General features: G+C 38.2%; 1 protein-coding gene across 4 annotated transcripts in view; it reads right to left on the bottom strand.

Annotated features, from left to right (window-relative positions):
• LOC119790901 (glutamate receptor 3-like) overlaps positions 1 to 26,496 on the bottom strand; it is a 138,228-nt gene that overhangs the window by 82,876 nt on the left and 28,856 nt on the right. For all 4 annotated transcript variants that reach the window (XR_005281781.1, XM_038296677.1, XM_038296663.1 and 1 more), the window contains exon 3: positions 11,898 to 12,137. Coding sequence is in view for 3 of the 4 variants with exons in the window: in XM_038296677.1 (XP_038152605.1) it covers positions 11,898 to 12,137 (240 nt within the window). In the remaining variant the exon portion in view is untranslated. The remainder of the gene's footprint in view (positions 1 to 11,897; positions 12,138 to 26,496) is intronic.

The raw sequence follows: 26,496 nt of genomic DNA, 5'->3' as shown, positions 1-26,496 counted from the left end.
ACACCAAAAAAAGAAACCACCATCTGAACTAATTAGATATTTAATAGTATATTACCCCTAACCTGACAGCAAATCAATATACTAACATTAAAGATGACAAACATAAAATGTATCTTTTCAGAACTTGTTTTGCACACAAACTTGGCAGAGAAAGTTCTTTATCTGTCAGATTGAATTGCGCCAATCTATCAAGGCTGAGGGGTACAAAAGCAAGGCAAATACAAAACAGCATTGTGAAGACAAAAATGAGACTAACAGACACAAAAATTAGATTCATGCACAAACACAGAAGGGGAAAATAAAAAATAAGGGAGAATAGAACGGAAAATTAAAAATGCTCCGAAAGAGAAATGCTACAAATGTAGAAAACAGAGAGCAGCAAAGTGCAAATGTACTGCAAACACATGAACACATTTTTCTCCAAAAATATTATGTAGCCATGGTGAGGATGTAAAAAATGGGCCAAAGTTAGGGGCCAAAAATTGTATTGAAGCAACCATAATAAAAATAACAATGAATCGATCAAGAAAAACAGGATCTCAATAGCGTGAATGCATGATTCACACTATTAATGCCTACCAGATCCTAAGCAAAAACAAAGGGACGCTCCTGGAAGACAGAGGAAAGGAAAGGTAGGTTTTCAGTTAAACAATCACTCTGAACTTCTATGTCGCTCTTAAAGTGGAAATGAAATTAGGGCTGCAACTAAAGATTATTTTAAAAATCGATTAATCGGCCGATTATTTTTTAGATTAATCTGACAAAAAATATTTTTTATATTCACCTCTTTATTCCAAAATAAACATTTTAGACAGAACAAACAAGCACACAATTACAGGTTGCTCATTAACTGTACTGGTGCAATATGAAAAATAAATGTTTGTGTTAAAACTACGCAAACTTACATGAGAAATGTAGCTGTACATCCACAAAATATAGGGTACTTTGTTTCAGTGCAAAAAAGTGCAAAAAATGACATTTTTTTTTTTAAAAGCCCCTAAGGGGTTCAAACAATAGCCCCCCCTTTACAACAAATTAGTTTTTTTTAGACTAGAAGAGTTCTGCCTTTTAAGACAGGAAAGTATAACAGTTAAAGTTGCTACTTGAGAAAATAATGAACCATAGAGATAAAAATAGCCCTGTGATTCAAATTATAAATTGTATTTGGAATAAAAATGAGAGAACTAGGGGTGCTAAAAAACACATCCTCCAAAGACAGATATTTACATGGAAATGTGGCAAATAATTAATTGACATATTACTGATCTTGCTGGATTTTATTCTGCTTTACTTCCATAAATTGCAGGATCTTCTTTACTTTATCTTTGCCAGAAGATTTAAACTTTAAAAGCCTTGCCCTCATAATTTGCAAGTTAATTTATTTATAAAGAAAATATAAATGCTGCTTAAGCTAATTCAAATGAAATTAAAAGTAAAATAAGTAGCCAACCTTATCACTGCGCGCTTCATTTGCAGTCTGGACGCTGAGGGTAAACATCCTGCGGCTCTGACTGCAGCGCTGAGAGGGACGGGGGAACGGGGTTGGGATAGGGAAGGCGCCCCACGGCAGAGTAGGAACGATGCATGCTTTCACGTAAGAGTCTCCAAAAGCCGCCAGTGACACCGTAAAAAGTCGCCAGATTTGTCGCTAGTCGCTTTTTTGAAAAATAGTCGTTGGAGGGGTCTGAAAAGTCGCTGAGTTGGCAACACTGCACCTGCGGCGCTGACTCGCTCTGCCGTATTTTTTTTTCTTCCCCCGTTTCAGTCAACTGGATGTGATGACGGCGGCGGCGGATGACGCATTAATCGTGCGACACAACTAATCGATGATGAAATTTGTTGCCAACGCTTTTAAAAGTCGATTTTTATTGATTTTATCGATTCGTTGTTGCAGCCCTAAATGAAATGTTCAACCAAACTAACTTAATTCATGAGATTGTGTCTTACTATAATCAATAATTTTATTAGAAATGTGAAACATATTAACGTAAAAGAAAAAAGGAAGCTTTGTTTTATAATTTTTTTTGGTAAGGGCGCCGCCATGCTGCAGTACCTCGAACAGTGAAGTCATGGGGTACCCAGTCATTACGGCTGATTGTTGCCACTGAGCTGCTGTCACAGTGTGTTGGCCGGTCAGTAGAGCCCAGCTTATAGGCGGTGAAGTTAAAAACACTCAGAGCAGTTTCATGCATTAGCCGGCTATCTTAGACTTTGACATTTACGTTTATTACAGCTTTTCAGACAGTAGATGAACATTTCCATTCCATAAAGTGCAGCAGGGATCAGATGTGACATGGCAGCGTCCTTACCAAAAAATTATAAAACCAAAACAGTGGGTCGACTCACTGACTCTTTAGGAATCCCTCACACCAATCATGCTTGAAGTAACAGTGGAGAGGAAAAACTCCCTTTTAACAGGAAGAAACCTTCAGCAGAACCAGGCTCAGTGTGAGCGGCTATCTGCTGAGGTCAACTGGGAATCAAGGAGACAGAAGCAGAGATATTAAAAGAAGCAGAGGTACAAAAGGCAACCGTTCTCTCTTTTTGTGTAATAGCAGCATTTCTCTTTCACATCATTTTTTTCTTTGAACGTGTTCTCTTTGATTGTGTATTGGTCTTATTTTTGTGTTGCAGTGTGTTTGCACCTCTTGGCCACCATGTAAATGAGAGTCCAAATAAATTTCAATCGCATAATTTAAAAAGGAGTACGACATCATTGTTGCTGTGTTTACTCTGCAGGTTCCAGTCCTTTGCAGACCTAACCCAGCGTGCATAGCGTGAAAATATTGCGATCACTGTGGATAAAAACTGTAACAAAAAATTTATATTTTATGAATCACAAGAAACTATTTTTAAGCTAATTTCACCATATTCAAGCCAACATGTTAAACTAACCGTGGATCCCTTTAAGAAAGTATTTAATATTTAACTTACAGCAGGAGAATGGTCATGATAAACACCTGCAATTAGACTGAACGGAGTAGATCGAAACACAACCAAGCATTGAAATACTCTGGCCAAAGGGAAAAATCCACATTCACTGATCCTCTTCCTCTAGTCTCACTGAATTTGAAACTTTTTTCTAGGAAGAACGAGCAACAATTTCAGCAGAAAATGTCTAATAACAATGCTGCACAAGTTTGGAAAAGAAAAATAGATAATCTAGAGCAAAACAGCTGTCAGTGGGAACTGTGGAAGCTTTATTATCGGGTGATTGAAGAAGGAAATAACTATCAATCACTTTTAGGAAATATAAATAATTGATTTTAATAGCATAAAAAGCTGCATAAAAGTAATTTGCAGTAAATCTGACATGAAAAAAAGAGCTGGAGAGGGCCCTCTATGAGCAGCCAGCTGTTTCTGACCAGATGTTCTCCAGTTCAAGAGGTCTTTTCTTCCTGCATCCATTTTTCTATTTAATGAGGACATTTCATGACCTGCATATCAGGAAAAATAGGTGATGTTGCACGGCAGAAACTTTCTTGTTTAGTTTTTGCATCAGTTTAACTTCTATTTATCTGGCAATTAGTTCCTAGAAATGAGCAGCAGGAAAGGGACCCTGTGAAGACCAGCCCCAAGAAAGATATCTTCATATAGTTTGATCATTAATGCAAAGATGTCAGTCGAAACTGTTTCAGCTGTTTGAGATGCGCCAATCTCTGGCATCAAAGCTAAGCCGGACCTATTTGATGTCAACATCATTGGGAATTTAAAACCTGACGTGCAGTTAAAGCTAGCTCACATTCAGAAATATCTCTGGGCTTTTTATCCTCTATTATCGTCCAACTCCATTAACATGGACAGAGTTTGGAAGCATAAAAATAAAAAAAACGTTTTATGGAGTGTGCTGAAAGTGTGGTTGTGACTATTTTATAAGATCTACAAGACAAGAGGGTGATACTTTCATGTTTTTATCCTAATCCAGTCTGACTTTAACATGTCCTTCCTTTATTTAGCGTACGATGAAGTAACAAGATTATGCATCCTTCTGCAGCTCATTACTGTCATTTTCTCCAGCCAGCTATCAACACTCACATCAGCATCTCTCAAAGACTTCTTGTTCGTATCCCTCATCCCAATAAATAAGGTCCTCTCCCTGTAATGAAGATTAAAGTGACAATTGGATGAGGGATGGATACTCTGCCTCTGGAGCGCGGATGGGAAGGAGCGAGCCGAGCCAGAGCAGGACGACTAACCCGCCTCTCAACAAACACAAGCTGTGCAGCATGAAGACAAACATCCACTCCTGTTGTCTCCACTGTGAGAGCGGCTAAAGCATCACAGATGGCCGCCACCGGCCTTCACACAGCAGGTGAAACAGGCCAACAAAGTGAAGCAGGGATCCAAGGGCCACATCAGGAGGCCCTTCAGACAAGGTTGATGATTCCACCGAGAGGCTGTAAATGCGGTAAATATTTTGTCTTATGACACCAAACATCCAATTATCAGACTCCACAATCTGCCACAGACACGTCAGCCAGATCAATAAAGCCAAGGCTTTCCACCCGTGTGGGAGCGATAAAAAGCCTCTTAACAAGGTCAAACATTGCCGGACATTCAGAACCAGTCATATTGATAACTAGGGATGCAGGTTATCAATTTGGGAATTTATAACTTGATTAGTTGACTTGAGTAGTCTAACTGTTGGATTATAAGGGGTCATTTTCTAAAAAACTTGAGTTTTCTCTCATATCAAGAGGATCTTTCCTGTAGACGAAGGTCAGAATTTAGAGAATAAAAAAAGCTGTTATAATTTAGCAATTTGTTGTGGCATTAAATTTTGTATTAAATTTAGACAGAAATAATATTAAATGTTTTTTTATTATCAACCAATTTTATTACATTTAACAAATTAAAAAAGATGAATCCAATCTGAGAAATATATTTGATTTTCAATACACAGAAACTTAAAACTATCATTAATAGACAGCAGAAGTGTAATGTTTATTACTCCAGTAGAATTATAAATCCTACTGTTTAAAAACACTTTTGTAGAAGTTAAAAAATTTACTTTTTACGTAAGTAAAAGTGTAAAAGTACTATTTTTAAAACTACTTCAATTGTAAAAGTAAAGCAGGAAAAATGTTAAGGACAGAAGCTATACTGCACTACCCTATTAAAATAAAATTTTTCTGCAATTCTGGATGAAAACTTCCTTAGTTTTATAACTAATGGTAACAGTGTCAATTTAACTTTGCATCATATAGAAAAACTATTTATTTTGGTGTGCGGTGAACAACAAGTTGGGGTAGCACCGAATCCATCTACAAAGCAATTGTCTGGATGAAACTAATTATTTTGATGTTTTTTTTTTATTTTCCTTAAATACCAACAGGCCATAATGGAAATGAGTTAAAAAGAATCAAAACTAATGAATCTATTTTTAAAATGTAAGAAGCAGAAGTAACGCGCCACACTGAACAAGGTGCGAATGTGTGTACCAAAAGTGAACCAATCATGTTGTCTCTGCCCCCGACTATTGACCCCACCCGCTGCTTTGGCATGAGGTCATGCACCTCTGAAAATTTGTAGCTTGGTGCTGACCGTGTATTCCTAGTTTAGCTTTAAGTCCTTTTTCCTCATTGCTTACCATTGCTCCCAGTGCCACTCTCCTTTTCCCTCAGTTCCCATCCAGCTCTTTCTGGCCACACCTGCTCCCACTCAAGTAATTATCTCCACACGTTGTTCAGTATTCTCCTCCCCTGCATATAGCATTTACTGGATTATCTAATTCCTGTTACGGTACTCACCTCATGTGTTACTACCTTTGGATTAATACTACTGCTGCCATAATAAATAAATCTACAGACCCCAAACTCTCTGCATTTTGGGTCCTTTAACAAACCCCCACAAACCCTGACAGTATTTTTTTCCCTTCCCCATTTCAGACATTTTCTAAAATTATAGGTTAACTTTGAATCCTGAAGCTGCTACCAAAAAAAGCCTTTAAAACATCTCTAAAATGTGTGCCAGAAAAAGGGCAATGTTGATGTTAAAACCTCCTGTTTTTTTTGTATCATCGCATATTTAAAGATGCATAGCCTACGGAGACTCTGCGGTCAAGTGTGAATCTGATTCACTGCTGCACCAAAAGAGACATCTGTGTTGGAAGATGCTTGAAAGAAAGCAGAGGAAGTTAGAAAGGCACACAGTTGTCCTAGAAATGCTCGAGGATGGTTTAAAAATAGTTTCGAACCACAGTTGTGGAAGGTTTGCCCGATTTCAAAGTTGTAGCCAGCAACGTTGTCCAAAACGTTTCCCTCCATATCGACTGACATCAAACTGGGCTGCATATAACATCAAATAAATCTGGAATTTAAGCTTTTGTGCCTGTCAGCCACAGTATGGAACAGCCAGCAGCCCGAATGGGTTTTAAAGATCATAAGTTCTTCTATTTTCATCATGAAAACTAACTAACCTGACTGATCAACATAGAAACATAGATAAAAACAAAGCAGCTAAGTGCAAACCATCAGAAATGTCTCCTTCTTTATATGTCTTATGACCCGGAGCCGTTTTACAATGCTTGAACCGAAACAGAAACACTCTGTCCGTTTGAATTTTATAGTCAAGAATAGTACAGATTTTTATCTATTTCTGTTTTGATCTTTGAAATACTAAAATCCGATCGTATCTTCATTATTAACGCTTGATTTTTAAATATTCAACAAGTTATGCTCAATTAGCAGCTTTTTCTACTCTTTGATTCATTTCTTGGATGAGGTCTTTATACTTATAGGTAATGCTAATCTTACTGGAGTATATCTTTTGGGCATTTTATTTTACACACCCATACTGAGCTGTAGCATCTAGATCACTAAGATCTATATAGATGTGGGAAAGAAGGACAGTGAAACTCCATCCAACGGAGCTTTAGTCCAGATAATCTGAAACTTCCACCAACCAAATACTGCATCCAGGCATTTAAATTAATATTTTCTACAGCTCTGATGTAAAACTATTTTAGTGCATTTTGTTTGTATCCAAGACTTTAAAAAAGTGGGTTCTTAATCTCCTATAACTAAGATGTTTCCATCCAGAACATTCGTTCAGGCTTCACAGGAAGCTCTAGAGCAGAACTCCTGGTTCCTACACATATGGTAGCGACTTCCACTTTTCTAACCACAAGATGGGTCCAGAAAGATGCAGCAAAAAGTACCAAGCCAGAGCTTCAGGAACACCGTGACTTTATCCGCTTTTCCTGCAGATCTGAAGGAGAAAACAGGTTTAATTTACGACACGTAAAGAAATAATCCACCAATGAATAAGTGATTGTCTATAAATGGTTTATTAGGCTAAAATTTGCTCCATATGAATAATTGATAACATAAGCAAAGACTCATGGGTATTTGTAAGAAGTAATACCATACCAGAGCGGAGGCATGCAAGAGCAGAAACATAAATGGATTCAGACTCCAGTCCGGATTATTTCCAATGTTTAATGGATCCAATGATCGAGAATGAACTTTCTGTGGTTCTCCTAATAGGTATAAACTCTGGATAAACTCCTTCAGTTCTCCTAAATTGGCCCATTTAGCCGCGCTGCGTGGAGGAGCAGCAGAACTTCACTGCTGGTGTCAGAAGAAGAGCATGATAAAAGTAGAGGACATTACACTGCATGTTTAGAATAATATAGAAGATTATATGTTAGCAATTAGCATGGTAACTGGAGAAGGCTTTAATGCAGGGGTCACCAATCGTTTTAAGACTGAGCTACTTCATGGGTACTTCATGGCTACGAACTGGAGGGATCAGCGTTCACCTAAACTTCATAGATAATAAACATATTTGTATTGTTTCTTTTTATTTCTAAGTTGCTTTTAGATATTGTCATTTTAACATCCTTATAAATGCTTACATTATTTTATAAAATGCTCTATAAATGATTTAAAAAAAAGAGCAGCAGCATAAAATGACATTTCAAACTCATTGGTGACTTTTTCTGAAGATGCTGAGGGCCCTGATGTGGTCCTTGAGGGCCCCTTGGTGCCTGCGGGCACCACGTTTGTGATCCCTGCTTTAATAAGTTAATGACCTTAATGGAGCCAAGTTTTAACATTCATCTGAGAGTAGCCAGAACCAGAGCAAACTGTTTAAAAGCTCTGCTAAAAGTTCAAAGTCTCTCCCAGCAGTGATCTATGGATTAGACTAAAAACAGAGATCTACATTAGAGTTAGCGTCCACTGAAATAAATAATCCTGACAGTATGTCAAAGTGACTTAACCTGTCTGTTAATGATAGTTCGTTAAAGAAGTTTGTTAGTTAATCAAGTGTTTCACATATTTTATTCATGTTTTATTTATTTGGTAACCTAAAAGGTTCCTGTTTTTTTTATATATAATAAACATGTTTAGTAATCTGGAAAAAAACACAGTTTTTTTATTCGGTTTGTATTTAATAATGTTGGGACAGTACATTAATAAATATAATGTGCTATTTATTATTTAACCTCGTCTATTGTGTTGAGAAAATTGTACGTCACTATTTTATTTTTGAGTTGTCAGGACTTTGCAGAATGGAAGGTTATGCAATATTAAAGAAAAATAAAGGCGTTTTTTTATACGTGTTCGAGGCAGAGCAGGGCAGTGTGGCTAACAGCTCAACAAAAACAAATTTCTCCTATGTCTTATGTGTCTTTATGTGAGTAGGCTAGCATATTAGAAAATATCTCTACACAAGCTGCAGCTAGTGGAGAAGAGTCAGAAGCTACCAGAGTAAATAATGAGAAATCTGCTGCAGGAGAGCCAACATATTTTAAAAAACAATAGTTAGCCCTTGATGTTAAGGAAAGATCCTCTAAATACAACAAAGCCAACTTATCAACCAGTTAATATATCCTTCTGTTCATTTATAATTTTCATCCCTAGTTTCTCTATTCCTCCAATCAAAGTACAAAGGAGACCATGTTATTAACTGTTGAATTTACAGACACAAAGCTGTGATTTTCCCCTTGTTTTATGAACCATTGTGTCTCGTCTTCCACTTTAACCAGTCACCAGGTCACGGGGGCAGAAGTTTCAGTAGAGACTCCCAGACTTCCCTCTCCACAGACACCTCCTCCAGCTCTGCTGGGAGAAGCCCAAGATGCTCCCAGGCCAGCTGACAGACATAGTCCTGCATCCCTTGAACAGCTCCCAAGGGAGGCATCTGACAAAGATGTCCGAGTCACCTCAGCTGACTCCTTTCGATGTGGAAGAAAGGATCAGATCAGTCAGACAAAGAGCGGTTCAAAAAGCCCTTATGAAGACCAAGAAATCAAGGGACAGGTCATCCCCCAGTATGGTGGAGCCGGGCCGGGGAAGGGGCCCGAAGGAGCAACACGAGGCCATCCCCCAGTGGGCCCACCTGCAGGGGGAACCAGTGCAGAGAGGATTGACCGAAAGTCAGATGGGGAGGCGACCTGATCCGCAGGTTCTTAGACTGGCTCTGGGAACATGTTTCATGAACCTTGTGAGGTAACTAACCTCAGCGAAAAATGAAGGCCTTTTTATTAAAACATTGCGAGTGTCATGATGGAGCATCCACAGCAGTCTGGCAGTGAGACTGAAAGCACTTCACAGCATGGCGGGTGGGTGGTTGAATGAAATCATGTTCCAAATAGGAATCAGCTCCTAGTTACAGTGGGGCAAAAAGTAATTAGTCAGCCACTGATTGTTAAAGTTCTCCTACTTAGAGAGATGAGAGGTCTGTAATTTTCATCATAGCTTCATTTCAACTGTTAGAAGCAAAAAGAGGAAAAAATACAGAAAATTAGACCGTTGTTTTTTTAAATATTTTTTTCTGTAAATTATGATAGAAAATAAGGATTAGGTGCACAAGACTGACCTTCGTTGGTGATGACAGAGGTCAGACATTTGCTGTCAGTTTTCTCCAGGTTTGCTCAAACTGTAGCTGGTATTTTCTCTACAGCAGTAATGTTTTGTGACTCTTGCTGGACAACACCGTCTTTTAACTCTCTCCATTGATTTTCTATAAGGTGATGGCCTGGACACTAGAAAAGGCCTTCCAGGACCTTGAAATGCTTTTAATGGAGCTCTTCCTTTGTTGTCTGAGTGCTGTGTTTAACTCATTATCCAGCTGGAAGACCCAGCACTGTTCCATCTTCAAAGCTCTCACTGATGGAACGAGGATTGGGATTAAATCTCACCCTTCATGGCTCCATTCATTCTTCTGTTAACACGGATCGGTCTTCCTGTCCCCTTTACAAAACAGCCCCAAAGCATGATGTTTCCACCCCCATGCTTCACCGCACGTTTGCTGTTCTTGGGATGTCCTGTTTGTGCTCAAAAACTTCTATTTTGGTTCCATCTGACCCCACATTCTCCTAATCCTCTTATGAATCATCCATATTTGCTATGGCAAACTTCAGACGGACGCTTACATTGTTCCTGTTGGTAGCCTTTGTTCCTTTGCGCTCTGCAGCTCATTCAGGTCCCTCCGTGAGCCTTCTGCTCTCATGATCAATTTAACCCACAGGATGAGGTTCCAAAAAAAGTTAAAAACAGTCCACTGGACTTTGTTTCAAGTTTGAAGATATTTTGCTTCCCATCCAGGAAGCTTTTTTGAATTCAATAAGGTCTTGCGTGGGGCCTCAGATGGAGAGGGAGAGTAACGGTGGTTTTGGAGGTCTTTCATTTTTTTTTTTTATCAACTTTTCCCACAGTTGATTTCTTCCCATCTACTTGCTTCCTGTTTTAGATTCTCTCTTCCCAGCTTGGTGAAGATCTGCAGTTTTCTTCCTTATGCCCTTCAGCAACTCTTTGGTTAAGTTTGGAGTCTGAACGTTCAAGGTTGTAGACTTTTATACAGATAAGGACTTCAACCAGGTCTCATTAATAGAGGTGATGATTGGAGGACAGAGGAGCTTCCTAAATAAGCGGTTACAGGTCTGTGAGGGCCAGACGCCTGGCTTCTTTGTCTACTGTTTTCTTCTTTTATTCAACGTTATTTAAAAATAAATAGTTTCTAAATCCAACTGTGATTTCCTGGATTTTTTTATTTATTTTGTTTCTCATAGCTGAAGTGAGCTTGAAAATCACAGACCTCTCCTATCTTTCTAAGTAGGAGACCTTCAGTGATCTGTTTCTGACTGAATGCTGTGTTGCTCACAGTAAACAGAGACTGCCTGTTTGCAGTCTTCCCTAACCATCAATGAATCAGCCATCAGCATGTCTGGATGTATACAAGCTGTGAAACAAGCAACAGTCAACAAAGTAATTTTAATTCATGGCAAAAACAAAACAAATAATCATAATTAAAGATATTTTTCTTTCATTTCAACATGATTGTGCATCATTTCAGCCAATGAACCTCAGATCTAAGGATTCTAATGGACCATTCTGCTGTTTCTTAACGCCTACTGATGGTGACCCTTCTAGCCTTCATCCCTGTATAGATGTGGCCCACACAAAGAGCGTCAGAGAGCGCTTTGAAAAAGTCTGAGGATTTTGCACACTTCCTTTACCTAATCCAATTAGAGCCAAATCATAATCTGTTCGTTTTTTTTTCTATGTTTTTTGGGTGGATTACAGACTGAGACTGCTGCAGACGAACTACGGCAGCACCTGTGAATGACTCATGTACCAGAAGCAAGGAAGTATTGAGTGCCTCTCTGAGCAGGATTCACCCACATACAGACGCAATTAGGGTTATTACTGCCAGAGAATAAAACGTATCTGACTGCTGAAAATGAGGACTGGGATGAGGGATTTACATATTAAAGCCTGATCATATAGAGGGAGGAATAGAACTTCTTCAGCTGGTTTTGGTCGGAAGCTGTTTTTTCTTCTCTCCCTGAACCAAATGTTTTTTGTTGTTGTTTTTTTCCCGCCACGGCGCATCTGGTGCTCCAGAGCATCAGTTTGCAGCCTTGTTTTTCCCAGAAGGGGCGCGCTCACCTCTGTCAGTGTCGTAAAGATAGACGAACTTCTCCCACTTATAGTGATCCAGCAGGCTGAGCACAGCTCCCCTCAAACTGGGTCTCATCTGGATGACGAACTGCACGTCGGCGTCGATGGGGAAGCTGGGTGTGATGAAGGAAGTGTGCAGGGCGCCGCAGAACGAGGTCAGCGTGTTCATGGACTTTCGGTCGTAGAAGCCGAATATGGCGTAAACTCCCCGGGAAAACTGGGAGCAAACTGGTGACACAGAGGGAGGAAAAAAGTTCAGAGCAAGTTCAGGTTACACAAGTAGAAAAAGGTGGTTTAAAGTGTTTGAAGTAGAACTTTAGCAAACAATTCCTAAAGGTTTCACTGGTGTGCATGGGAGTTAAAAAAAATTAAATATAAGGTCACGGTTACAGCTAATCATGTGAGTAAAGTAGCGAGCATCTGAATAAATGTTTGCCATGTTGGATGTCTGCTCCCTGTGACCACGCTCTGCTGCACACTGCCCTTCACTTCTCCTTCCTCCAGATGCAACCGCTTGCTTAATCAGCTGGAAATAATAGGGAAGGCAGAGCAATGGTCACAGCTTTTAATGGACAAATTCCCTGAAACACGAACATGGAAAATATTCCAGTCCTGGACTGCCCTGATCTGCCCTCTAAAAGATTTATAACCAGCTATATCCGAGGCAGTCTGCAGAAACCAGTTATTGTCATTAAGAACATCGGGGACTTGGTGTTGAGAAATATTAGGGCATTTCGTTAGATCTTTCTAGAACAGATTTCAGGAGCATGACAATTCAAAGAGTTGTACTGTACAGAACCAAACTAAGTTTCAGTGGCATAAAGACAAATAATCATAAAGAATCAGTTAAATTAAAGAAGATGAAATTACAGATAAAAAATTAAAGAAATTTAGACCAAAAACTTAAACCACCAGGGTTTAGGTAGTTCAGTCAAAGTTTGCTTTAAACTAATAGGTTTGCAATCTGGATTTAAAGCAGCAGTGTTTCTGCAATTTCAATGTTTTCTGGGAGTTTATTCCAAATTAATTTAATTTAAAACAATCCAGTTTATTAATATAAGGCTAATTTACAACACATAAGGTACTAAGGTACACCTAAGGTAATTTACAGACAGAATTCAACCATATCATACAGTCAGAAGTTTCTATCCAAGGAAATCCAGGTGATTCCATCAACTCTTTGGGCCTCATGCAGTAATGTTTATACAAACATAATTGTGATTTAGGAGAAAATGTTGCATTCGCCAATTTTTTTCTTTATTTCTATTCTTCTCTCAGGCAAATTCTACAAGTGCTCCAGACTGACGTAGGAGTCTTGCATAATCGGTCGGCTGTTATCCAAACTTAGTTTTTTACGAAATTACTGCATTGATTTCATGAGAAGCTGATAGTCACTAAACATGTTGGCATCCAGGGTTCACTGGATTAATTTGATGTTCCTTCATCAAAAACGGAACAGTAACGGATCCAGCTACAATTGAAATAACATCTGGAACAGAAACTGGAGAGAAAGTTCATCAAAACTCCTCCAACAGTAAGACTTGCATTCATTTTACTCCATGACAGCTCCTTGGCTTTGTTATTACACTAAATGTGGATGTTTGAGTCTGAATTCCTCAATTAGAGTTTCATTGCTAACATTTTGATGTTTATGTCTGAGAGAGATGGAGAGTGGATGAAGGAAATTTTACAGATGTGATTTTCTTTACTTTTGGGGGCGAGCTTTACTCTGAAGTGGGGAGCAAATATGCCTTTCTGTTGGTCTGCATGGACAAGAGCAGCAACATTTTTATTGGTCATGAACGAGTGTTTGTGTTGGGTTTTGTGAAGTTGGGGTTTGTGAAGAGAATTCTATCTGTGAAATGCAATTTGAAAAAGAATGAAATTCTTAAAACGTAATCTTGTGCATTGAGAAGTGGCCCGGGACTCACCTGCAGACAGCTGGTATGTTTCACTGTTTATGTAAAGTTTTACCTATTATGAAAGAGGATATCATGGTAAATTATTTACCATCATATCTGAAGAGGATATGATGGTAAACTAACCCTTGCTAACCACTAATGTTGCTCAATTCTATTTGTACCCTTCTATTTGAAACTACAAGTGATTAAACATGAATTTTAAGACAATTCCCGATATAAAATACCACATTATGACTCCTTTAACAGATTTTGAAGGAGACCTTTAGTTGTAAAGTTTTATTGTTCGACATTCTTAATTAGTGACGGATAAATCGACCAGCTGATATTTGATTTTTTTTCTTGCATTAGTCAAAAAAATTGCATTTATTGTTCAGTAGCCATGCCTTGAGTTCCCACAAAGCGCATGTATTTTTGATCCCTTCACTGTCTATCAATGTAGGGGTTTTGGAAAAAATCGATTTGCTGATATATCATGATTTTCGGCTCTCCGATTTAATATCAATCTTTCAGTTACAAAAAAAACAAAAAAAAATTTTTTTTACCTAAAACAATGAGGGAAAATGGGCTACCTCTGCACATCCACTCTGGCAGATGGCGCTGTAGAGCCCTTTTGCTGTGCGTCGCAGAACCACATCTAAAGCAGAGGCAGTCGTAGTGGAACACGAGGACCAACTCAAACCCAAAACAACATGGAAACCAAATATAACTAAATGATCAATATGTTCTGATGAACATTTACAGCACTTGATTGTTTATCTATACATTAAATTTTGATAGCTAAAAAAAAAAAATATTGACATATACAATCATATAGCAATATCGTGAAAATATCGTATCATGACCCAAGTATTGTCACATGCATTATATCGCAGCACCCATGTCAATATTGACCCCTAATCCATTGGTAATGTTTTGGTTGATTTGTTAAATAGAAACGCCGTTTTTGTGTCATTTGGAGCTGTTCTGAAGATATTCCGTTAGGTTACTTGAAGACACAAACTAAACTGTTCATAATTTATCATTTATGGTACGCCAGCATTCATAACATGTATACGAATCACTGTCCCCCAGACATCCGCAGTTATATTTTTTTATATTTATATCTTTTAAAAAAAAGCGTAGTGTGTATGACGTCATCAGAACAGCTCCAAATGACACGAAACTCATATGGGTGAGTAGAACATGATGTAATAACGTAAAATCAAGGGCCCAATGTAAAAAAAAAAAACGGCGTTTCAATTTAATGGAGTGTTTAAATTGAGACTTGTGTAACAATTGTTATGATTTTGTGTAATTTTTTTCATGTAAATAGAGGAAGATAAAGCAATGTAGGATTTCAGGGATCGGCCTTAAAAAACCTGTGCCAGTCAATCTCTTCTCTGCATACCACAAATGAGCGGTTGTTTTTCTTATTTTAAAGGTAAATCATTGAACTCCAATGCAAAATTGTCTTACTTAGCAACTCAGATCAAGGGAGATGTAGTTGTATAACCAGGGGTGTCTGAAGTCAGTCCTCCAGTACCGGCAGGTTTTAGATGGTCCGGATTTTATCAAACCTGATTCAGCAAAAATTCAAATAATGTTTGCTAAAGTATGATAAATACATTTTTCCTCTCGACTTGCTTATCTGTTTTTTTAATATAATACTTTTCAAAACATTCTTCTCCAAAGTTTTTTTAGTTTTGTTTTATATTTCTGCATTATGATAACAAATAAATTAAATTAAGATCCAGACAAGCATTTTTTCCAGTGCAGCCATGCTACAATAAAACCTGAAGGTGTCAGGTTTGAATCCTGGCCTGCTTCTTTCTGAGTGGATAAATGGTTCTTGTTCTCTGTGCTGTCCTGAATTCCCAAAGTGAGGGTCCCCAGGGGGGGGTCACCAGGCACTAAATGAAAGGTCACAAGATGGTTTCACAATGCCTGAGGTATATGGAGGGCCAAAATATATCATGAAATTAGGGCTGGGCGATGAAATTTTTTTTATAAATTCAGATTTTCTGTTTATAAATATGTAACTTTTGGAAAGTCTGGATTTTTTTTTCACCTGTGAACTTTTGGTGTTTCCATATCTTTGTGGCTTTACATGTGTCCTGATAAACTAGCTGCCTGTGTTATAACTGTAGCTACAAACATGCAGTTATATTTTCACTGTTTGCTTTGATTTCATGTCATTTTTTTCCTTTCTATAAAAAAACTTGGAGAAAATGAAGAAAATCATTTGAGATTAGATTCGATATTGAAGCCATATTGCCCAGTGCTACATGAAATAAACAGATATACCATCAAATAAGCGGATCTGTTATTTATCTAATCTAATGATTTAATTGTTAAATGCACAATTTAATATTTGTTTTTTTATTTTAGCTTTGTTTAACCAGGAAAAAAATCCCATTGAGATTAGAAACCTCTTTTCAAGGGAGTCCTGGCCAAGATGCAGCAAAGTTGCATAAGAAACAGAGATACATTAAATTAAATGACAGGTACATAAAAAACATATCAAGTAAAACAATTACAGATCATTGAGGCTGCTTCAAATTCTTTCACTTTCAACTTAAAAGTATTTAAAGATTAAAAACTCAGTCATAATTATATATACCATTGAATAATTAGAAATACATTTTAAATAATGAATAAGATAATTAAATGTTCGTTGCAGTGCTGTTTTTGGTGTTACGGGTTGAAACGTCCTCCTCAACCCCTGAAATGCTGCACCGATATTTGGGAGATGGGTAGATCATTCTTCCTTATTAATTTGCAGGTTTCTCTTTAGTTCAGCTTATTAGAATGAGGCAGACAACCGTAAAATGAAGCGCTCCTCTACATCCATCCATTCTGTGAAACATTTTGTTCCTCTGTCTTAGACAGAAAGGCCCTTTCTCCTAAAGGGCTAATAAAACCAGATATTTTAGCTCCTAAACATCAGCCACCCTGATTCCTCTGATCCTGCTCTTAAATGAAGACACGCATCATTTACTTTAGCACAGAGGTGGATGCTATGCTGTTTTTCTGCTCTGTGTGCTTCTGTTCCGAATAGTAACATATTTCTATCCATGACTAATATCCAGATGGAAAATGCTACTTCTTCTCACTTTTTTTTTCTGCTCCTGTCTTATTCATCGATGTGCGAACACCCACATCTGCCTTTCATTGTTGTTTTTTTTGTATCCTCCAGCTCTCTCCTTTCTCCCTCACCTTCTGTTTAGTTTCAGCTCTCCCCACCTTGATAGGCGTAAGAGGCAGATACAGCAGCACCGTTTTAAACACAGCTTTGAACTCTGCTGCAAACAGCGTGGATATCTGGGACTTTTTTCACCCAATCTGCTGAAATCATTCTGAACAGATGCAGTCCTTATAGCCTGCAAATCGCCTGCAAGGAAACTGGATAAAGGAAAGCTCCCAGAAAGATGAGGAGGGGAATTTTCTGGAACAAAATGGTACAAGATTTAGGAGATTAACTGCTACCTTGGACACAACAGCCTTTTTGTGATAACCTGTCTCTGTGTGTATTGATGCTTGGAGGGTAGTTATTTTTTTCCACCAGAGGAAAGATAGGAGAGTAGGTCCTGTTTGGTTTATGGTTGTGTTAAAGAAATGGGAAAAGGACTTAATACATAACCACAAAAAGGGCAAAATCCAGTTTCCAAAATCTTTGCTTTTTGCCAGATGAAAGGTTTGAGAAAAAGAAACACAAGATTTTGAAATTTACTAATATATTTAAATTTGATTGATGTGGGTACAGAGGTCCATCGATCCACTGATCCAGCTCCTTCGGAGGAATCCCAAGGTGCTCCCAGGCCAGCCGAGAAACATAGTGCCTGGAAAACCTCACCAGGGAGGCCTCCAGGAGGCATCCTAACCAGATGCCCGAGCCACCTCAACTGGCTCGTCTCAATGAGGAGGAGCAGCGGTTCTAATCTGTGTCCTCCTCTGATGACTGAGCTCCTCACCCTCTTTAAAGGAATAGTACACCCAAAACATGATTAGCCTTCATTTTCTACTCACCCCCATGCTGAACAACACTCTGGAGTACTTTTTTGATATCTCAAATGCATCTGGAGATCTGGGAGGCTTCTTGCTGTCTGCTGACATTCAAATAATGGAGGTCTATGGCGCCCGAGACAGAAAGGTCCATAAAAGTCCACAAAAAACGTATCAATATTCCTCCATACTGCTCGTCCAATGTATTCCAAGTGTCCTGAGTGGTTAGCGTCCATAATTTACTCGAAACAAAGTCATTTAGAATGTTTTTAGAGCATAAACAGTAGTGTATAGGATTTCCTAAAAGCGCGTTCACGAGTCTACGGAAACCGTGGCAGACCAAACCAGATGAAAGTGCGCATTCAGCGTCTGCTCTGCCGATAATGCAAGCGTAGAAGAAGAAATGTGCTGTTTACCTGTGCAAAGAGAGAAACAACGAAAGAAAAATGTCTGAGGACTTCAGTGTTGAGGAAGAGCATGAGTTCTTTGCCGAGCTGATTTGGAGGCTAAAAAATTTGGAAAACAAACATAACCAACACTGTTCAGATATATCTACGAAACCTATGGTAATTAGCAAGATGGTTAGCTTAAGCTATTATGATCTAACTTTTCTGATGGTAAAAAACTGATTTTATGAGGCGATTTTCACCTCATGGAATGTTTTTATTACAAATATGGATGACTTTTAATTTGTGGACCCTTATGGAGGAATAAAGTATAATCAATGAAGATTGGGTTTATAATACGGCTTCTGGATGCCTTCAAAGGTATTTTGTTGCAGCTTCTTTTTCTACCATGCTGCTATGTCCGTGTTAATTGTGCTTTGGTGCTCGCTGTGTCCATAAAATGAATTTGGTTGTTGAATTTTATAATAATAATTGATAATAATTTAACTTCATTGATCTCACATTGGAGAAATGTACCTTTGCATTTAACCCATCCCCTTGGGTAGCAGTGGGCTGCCATTGGGCAGCGCCCGGGGAGCAATGTGGGGTTAAGGTTTTGCTCAGAGACCCAGAGTGGGAGTCTGTTGGAGTGGGGCTGGAACCTCAGGATTGAAAGCTCTATTCCCTAACCACTAGTCCACCACTCCCCAAGTGGGAAAAATCTAAGCTTTCTAACAATGTCTAAAATGTCTATATTTGTAAAACTTTTACCGTTGTTATTTTCAATGCCTTCTGAGTTGTTAGGTGGAAATATAGGAAAACAGTCGCAGGCGACCAATTGGATTTTATGACATTTTAAAGAGTCACTGGATTACCTCTAATCTGAGGAATGAAAACTAGATACAGCCCGCTTGCTTAAACCAGAGAAAAGAGAATCTACAGCAGCCAACACTGTCATGAACATGCCCTGCAGCCACTGGGATGTTAAGAAGATGAATAGAGTTGGACATTTCACTGCATAAAGAGTTGCAAACCTTCCACCTACACATTCTTTACAAACAACTGTAAAAGGATCATCCAAGGAGGTTATCCAGAAGGCAACACTAAAGGCTGCAAAGAAAACAGGGAAACTTTGTGAGAGACGTTTCTTTTTGTATATATTAGATATTTTATGGACTGGAAAGCAGTTTTTAATTGAAATCTAATGGATTCTTGATATTTAATTTATATCAAATGCAACATTTGCAGCCTTGAATAAAGGTTTTATAATTCCACTTGGCTAATATTTCCTGTCACACTTTATCAACAATTCTCAGCTGATCACCAATACTTTAACCATCTTCATATTAATGTCCTATCAGGAAATGAAACAACTGAATCTAATGCTTTGATTAGTCAGACATGGAAAGAAACAAAACAAAAAACTGCCTAATCTTTAAAACTAACTTTCCCAAATTCACAAAGGCAGCTCCTCTAAGGAGCTTACTGAATTATTCAGTGTGTGGATATCATCTTGGAGATTTTTTTTATATTACCGTACGTAGCTCTCGGCTTGTTGTCCTTGAATTATCCATGGTTAAAAAAAAAAAAGGTCGAGGACGTTGTGTAAGACTGCAAAAGAACTGCTGCAACATCCCTAAAGCTTGTCAGTAGTGATCACTGTTGCTCTGTTACAACGCTGACATGGAAGCACATTCAGATGCATGAAATGAAAAACTAAACGCACATCTCCAGAGGTTTTACCCCTGAAGCTATTTAAGACTATTCTGCCACATCTTTGCTCCAGAGTTACGCGACCCAGTTGGAGCAAAACTAGGAAGGAGATTCTGATTTGAGATAAACAGGCCGTGAGCTTGTTTGGGCAGAAAAGTCAGGATTTAGCTAAGAGCCAGAGCCTTGCTCGCTCCAATTTGAAATGCTGCTATAGAAGTAAAGGACATTTACTTCCCTGTTCAAAGAAACGTTATGTATTTATGCTGCATGATGGTGCATGAGTCATGGCTCACACTGCAGCAGTGGACGTTACAATTCCTTATTAAACTTAGGGCCAACCTTTATAGTCATGTCAGTGAATGCACTGCTTGGGAAACGCTGCTGTGTGCATGTATTTAAAATCTTCGGATGAGTGATTTTTTACTCGGCACAGCTCACAGAGCTGTCAACATTAGCTACTGCAACTTTTTCTATTTTAAATAAGATGAGATTCCTTTTAATTTTTCACAAATGCAAGTTTGGCTTTTTTGTTGTGTGTTTAAAATAAAATCAGGAGAAGATTAGAGCTGTTTTGATAGCTATTGAAAAGAAAACTAAATGTTTGTTTCATTCAGGCTTCAAAAAGAGAGCAATACTTTCAGCAGAAAACAGGAAGTGCAGTCCCTCTGTTTGATCCTTTTCAGGTTTTCAATCTGCAGTGATAAGAGCCAACAAAAGGTTTAAAAATTCCACTATGCAGTAGGTAGTCAGGAGGACTGCAAATTTCTGCATTTGAGACAAAAAAGTGTTTTCTTGGACCAGAGTCTCTGGTTAGTTATTTCATCTAAATGGCCTCATACTAAACTTTGGTACTATATTTGATCAGAACTTAGCATTTAAGCCATATGTTAAACAGGTTTTAAAAATTTTATTTGCAGATGATTAGAAAAATTATGATGCTGAGAATCTAGTCCATGCATTTGTTAACAAAAGGCAGGGCTATTGTAATTCTTTACCACCAGGAAGTCCACATCCTGTAGTTAAAGACATCATATCTCTCCTATAAAGAAACTGCATTGAAACATTGAAGTAGAAAACCACAAGAAATAGCAACCAAAAATATTAAAAAAATCGGTTTAAAAAGTTAATTGTATCACTAATGGCCGTTCAAACGCACTCAAATATTAGCATCCATCAATCCATCCATTTTTTTCCTGTTTATTCCTTATCAGGATCGTGGTGGGGCCCGTGCCTATCTCAGCGAGAGGCGGCATATACCCTGGACAGGTTGCCGGTCTGTCGCAGAGCAACACAGAGATACACAAAGACACAAAACCATAAACAGACACAATTACACTTAAGGACAATTTAGAGAAGCCAGTTTACCTAATGGTCATATTTTTTAATTGTGGGAGGAAGCCAGAATACCCAGAGAGAACCCATGCATGCACAGAGAGAACATGCAAACTCAATGCAGAAAGACCCTGGGCCAGGAATCCAACCCTGTGTTAGGAACCCAGTTTGTGTGGGTTGTGTTTTTGTGTGTTCTCCCTCCACCACCAGGTGACGCCTGGTTGTCGTTGGCCCTCCCACACACCTGCGGATGGTTGCCTCAAACACAGAGTGTTTGCCAGTTTTGGGTACTCTAGGCCAGCTGAGTTTTGCTGAGTCAAACTGAGTTTTTGTCAACCTGAGTCTTAACCTTGTTGTTTTTTGTCTTTGCCTCTCGGCAAGAAGTCATCCTGCAAACTGGATGTTTTGGACCTTCTCTCCCTGGACGGATCGTCTGAGCTTCAAACGTAGCTGGGGATTCAAACTCGAGGTTTTGATCTACTTTTCCCCAAAGGATTGTTTGAGCTTCACACTGAGCAGGGGATTCATCTCCACAAGAACCGTTCAAGTACCATTTTAAATCTAAGTGGTAATCAGTTCCTCTGTTCCTCAAGGAAACACCTCAACCTGGGTAAACCCTTTCTGCTCTCCAACGAGCGAGTCAATTACTGGAACAACCCACACTGACTAGATTCAGAGAAAGACACCTTTTCTGGAAAAGTAAATCCTGTTGCCTTTATTCCCTTTTGCAAATCGAAGCTTAAATTTCCCACTAAACTAACCACTGGAACTTCCCATTCATTTTTCAGTCCCAGTTCGGCAGTGTTCAGAGCAGCACTGGACCCCTCTCTACCAGTTCTCAATAAACCTGTTAAACCTTCCCCTGGTCTCTCTGTTTGGTTTTCTGCATATGGGTCAGATCTTTGAATAAAATCATGACACCCTGGACCTTCCTGCTGCAAGGCAGCAGCACTACCCACTGCAAAGCCCCACCAGGAACCAAATGTAATTAATTCTTCTCCACCCTAATTGTTTCTGTTTAGTTTTTTCTGGCTGCCGTCACAGCGTAGCTAAAGAGCACTTTTAGTAAATATTTTTTGTTCTTTTCTCACTGTAGTCTGACTGAATATGAGGGCAAAAACTATATAAAAAAAAGGGACAGTCTTACAACCTTATCTCTGATGTTCATGTATAATTTATGGCTCACATGGGTTCCCAGGGTTTGTGATGAATTCTGAGTTTTTTGTTGTTTGGTTAGACTCAACATGTTTTTCTCCGCTTATTTCCACAGAAAATATGTAAAGCACAATCTTGCAGTATCTTTACAAGCTCTGCAAATATTAATTAAAATAAAGGGCAAGATTTGACAATAACACTACAGCTTTAAGATTTTAGAAGAATAATGATTTTTGGCTTTCATTCTGGCATACAAAAATCTTTATTTTGTCTTTTTTTATTTTGTGCAAGGCATTATATTCTCTTTTAAGAAGTGCGGCTTAAAGCTAGCAGTTATAATTTAAAGTGTGACAAATTTTGGGAAATTACGACAACTTCAGGGGTTTATTTTCCCCGTTGATCATCACATTTAAACTTTATTGTGCCTAAGGTTCACACTGATCATGGAAAAAAATTGTTTCAGTTTGCAGGTCCCTCAGACCAGAAGGTCTTGATACTGAAAAAGCTGTTCTCTGTTAATGTTTTTAAAACCATCCTAAACCATTTTAAATAGAGTTTCTGTTTGAAAATGTTTGAACTAAGTTTAAATTGATAATCTAGCTACGCTTTCAGCACTATTTCTACTTTTTAATATAATCATCAAAAGTTGTGCAGTAGTAGCATTTTATTGTACTTAAAAATTCATAGGAAACAAACAGTTTTTAATTTTTTTATTTTGATGGGTCCAAAGATATTGATATTTACTTCTGGTTATGATGCCATCATCAGCATGAATGGATTTTGCACCAATAAGAATAGTAGGTAAAACTCAGATGCCAAATAAGGTAAATTGTTGGTTTGGTTGGCATTAGCATTAGCATTAGCATTAGCGAACCTGGTAATTAGAGGAAGAATGGGCGAATGTGAGTGCCACTTACTGGCTGGGAGGAGTCAAACATGTAAATATGATTGTTGGAGCTATTAATTCTTTATTTCTTTACTCATTTGAATTATGTTAATTCCTAAACTTACATATTTTTTGTATTATTTACACACTTTATTTATAGGTTAATTGTTGAATTTTGTGTATTTAGTTTTTGTTGTTTTATCTTTTTTTTTTTATTATGTAAATCAGGAAGAAATGTGGGCGGTCCACTTTCTATAAATGTAGGAGCCTGGTAAGGACCAGCAGGCATTTGGGATAGGGGCCTATGGTTTTTTTCTACCAGTGCAAGAGAGGTGACAGAGTGAGGGAATGTTTGAACTCTGTAATGTTGCTAAAATATAGGAAATAAATCAACTGAACATCTACAAATTTGGACTTCAACTTCTTTTGCCTGCATCAAAAAAACGTGACCCCAGTGCCAAAGTAGTGGCTTATTGGAACTTTATTGGATGTTTGGTTTGACAAACAATCACCATTACAATGATCTTTAAAACATTTTATGTCTGCTCTAGGAAATGGTTTTGCTGGATGGTAAATACGAGGGTACGATGGTAAATATGAGAACAAGAGAACCTTCCAACAAGTAAATAGTTCAAAGTTCAGAATGAATTCCTTAAATCTAACTGTATAAACCTACATAAACATGTTTTCTACTTTTTGTGTTCCATAAAGTCAGCTATTTCAGTCTAGATTAGGTGTGCAGCCCTGTTGGGTACGTATGTTACTAATGGTTGAAAAGTCAGGAAGGACTGAATAGAGGCATTACATTTAAAATTAAATAAATCAATTAATGGCAAATATAGTAGTTTTTCAAGTCAGGAGACTAGATTCAGTCATTCGCCCAGAGGCTCATGCTTGCAGGCTACATTTGGGGCTCACTGACAGAAATGAGGCTGCCGTACACGGGCGCCACCGGGCCCTCTGACCACCATCAGCTGGCAATAAGGGTCAAACGTCTGTCCAAGGACAGGATGAGAGTAAAACCTGGAGCCGCGGCTTGAACCAACAACCCTTCCTTATGAAATAAATAAATTAACAATTTCTTTTTTTGAAATAAATAGATTTTGAAAAAAGAAATTTTTTTTCAATGGAAATTATACAAACAAATAAATAAACATAAGGAAAAGATAATACATTTAAAATAAATGAATAAACAAGTGAAAAAATAAGCTAAAAATATTTTTAAAATTATGTATTTTATTGTAATTAATATTCTATTTTATTGATGGAATATTTATTAATGATTAATTAATAAAAGTGTTTATTTATCTATCAATTTTTTTATAAAATAGCTCTCCATAGCCTGTTTGTAGTGAGAAGTTGTATAGTTTGAGGAGACCTTACCTAATTTGTCTTCTATTGTTTTTCTGAGTAGTGTCTAAGTCAACATATTCCATCAAATATCCTTTTTTATTAGAAGAAAATGCCATGCAGCTAACACTAATATTTATGCATTGATGCATATATTTTACAGCATTAGTTTGCTAGTCCGTTTTAACTTCAATACATCATTAGCCCTAAAATATGCAACAGGAATAATTCATTTATTATATTTGCTGTGATTTTTTTTCCACCCACTGCATCTAATTTCTATTATGCAAATAACAGAAAACAAGTTGAAAGAAATGAGGGGAGATTTTTAATCAAGTAAACATCCCATTAGCTTACCCCATCTAATGTTAATACAACTTCGGCAAAGACTAAAAAACTGCCCTAATTTGGCGACTGCTGATGAGTCAAAGTATTGAAGATGGTGTTAATAATGCAGAAGAAGAAAAGCAGAAGGAGGATGAGGAGGAGGAGGAGGAGGAGGAGGAGATCTGGCTGCATGAACTGGTCTGTGTTGCATTAGTGGGACCATCGGTTGCCTACGCACTGAAGTGATCTAACATTAGCCTCTGTCTGAATGGCAACACACCGGTTGAGTCACAGCAGGGGGAGGATTAATAGCTTAGAACAAACTCCCTGATGGAAAGTGAAATTAGTCTGTTTTTTGTTTTATATTGTTATTTACTTTGAAATCTACATATCTTTTTAAGCCAAATATTAAATCAAACATGAACATGATTAATATGCAGAAATACAAATTAGAAATTATCCCCCAAAAAGTGCATGTTTTGTGTACCCATTACAGACAGGATGTAGGCGAATCCTACAGGAAATGACGAGTAACAGAGGCACCAAAAGAGTCAAAAAAGTGAAAAAGCACCAGAGGACTCTGAAAGCTGACAGGTAAGCATGGAGCGCTCCAATACTGAATGGTTATATGAGTCAAAAAAACAAGTGGGTGTAATAAACAGGATGCAGTGCAGCTGAGTGGGGAGGACAGCTGGAGGAGCTGAGGTGAGATGACTGACAATACAAGAGGAATCACTAACATCAGGAAAACCTAACGAAACATTTTAAAGCAGCGAGAGAATGAGCAAACACTACACAAAAAGAATGAGACAAACTAAACTCAACAACTGTCATAAAGGTATACCAAGGTTTAAATCAAACCATTTGACCAGTATTCGGCGAGCACATCCAGTTAGCTGGCTAAAAGAAGGTTGATACAAGTTTCCCCAATTTCCAATAATAACTGTTCATCTATCGTAGAAAATCTTCTGGTGAAGAAAACCCATGGACAGATGATACTAAAGGATCGTCACTGATATCGCTCTACTTCTGATACTAGCAGCTTTCCTGTTAAGCAGCTGTCAACATGGCTGACCTGTGCAGATAGCCTTGCTAATGAACCAGATAAAGTCAGCTGGTGGAAATTTCAATCTGAAAAACTCACACGAAGAGAAAAGACAATTAGAAGAAATTTATTGATACAGTTACTTTGTCTTTGGCGCTCAGACCTCAGCAGGAAACATATCGCTTAATTTTGATAGATATGCATGAACAGGAGTAAAGAACATGGCTGTTAATCCCCCCAGGCCTGAAAGTGGTGGTGGAGTTGAGATAGATGAAGTTGGTCAGTCTGTAGACTGCTAGTTAGCGAGACGGTATGCAGAGCTTCATGGGGAGATCCAGTGGATTGCGTGATACTAGAGCTTCACTCAGGGACCTTGAAGATAGAAGTCCAGTTGGATAACACAGGTTGAGAGAACCTGTCCATGATGAGCAAGCATGAAGCGACAGTGGAGAGGAAAAACTCCCCGTAGGGAAGAAACCTCTGGCTGAAC

Source organism: Cyprinodon tularosa, unplaced genomic scaffold (genome assembly GCF_016077235.1).
Source record: "Cyprinodon tularosa strain WSP-4 unplaced genomic scaffold, ASM1607723v1 ctg110, whole genome shotgun sequence".
In the NCBI taxonomy this organism is placed as follows: domain Eukaryota; kingdom Metazoa; phylum Chordata; class Actinopteri; order Cyprinodontiformes; family Cyprinodontidae; genus Cyprinodon; species Cyprinodon tularosa.
Note: the sequence above shows the minus strand (reverse complement) of the source record. Positions and strands in the feature narration are given on the sequence as shown.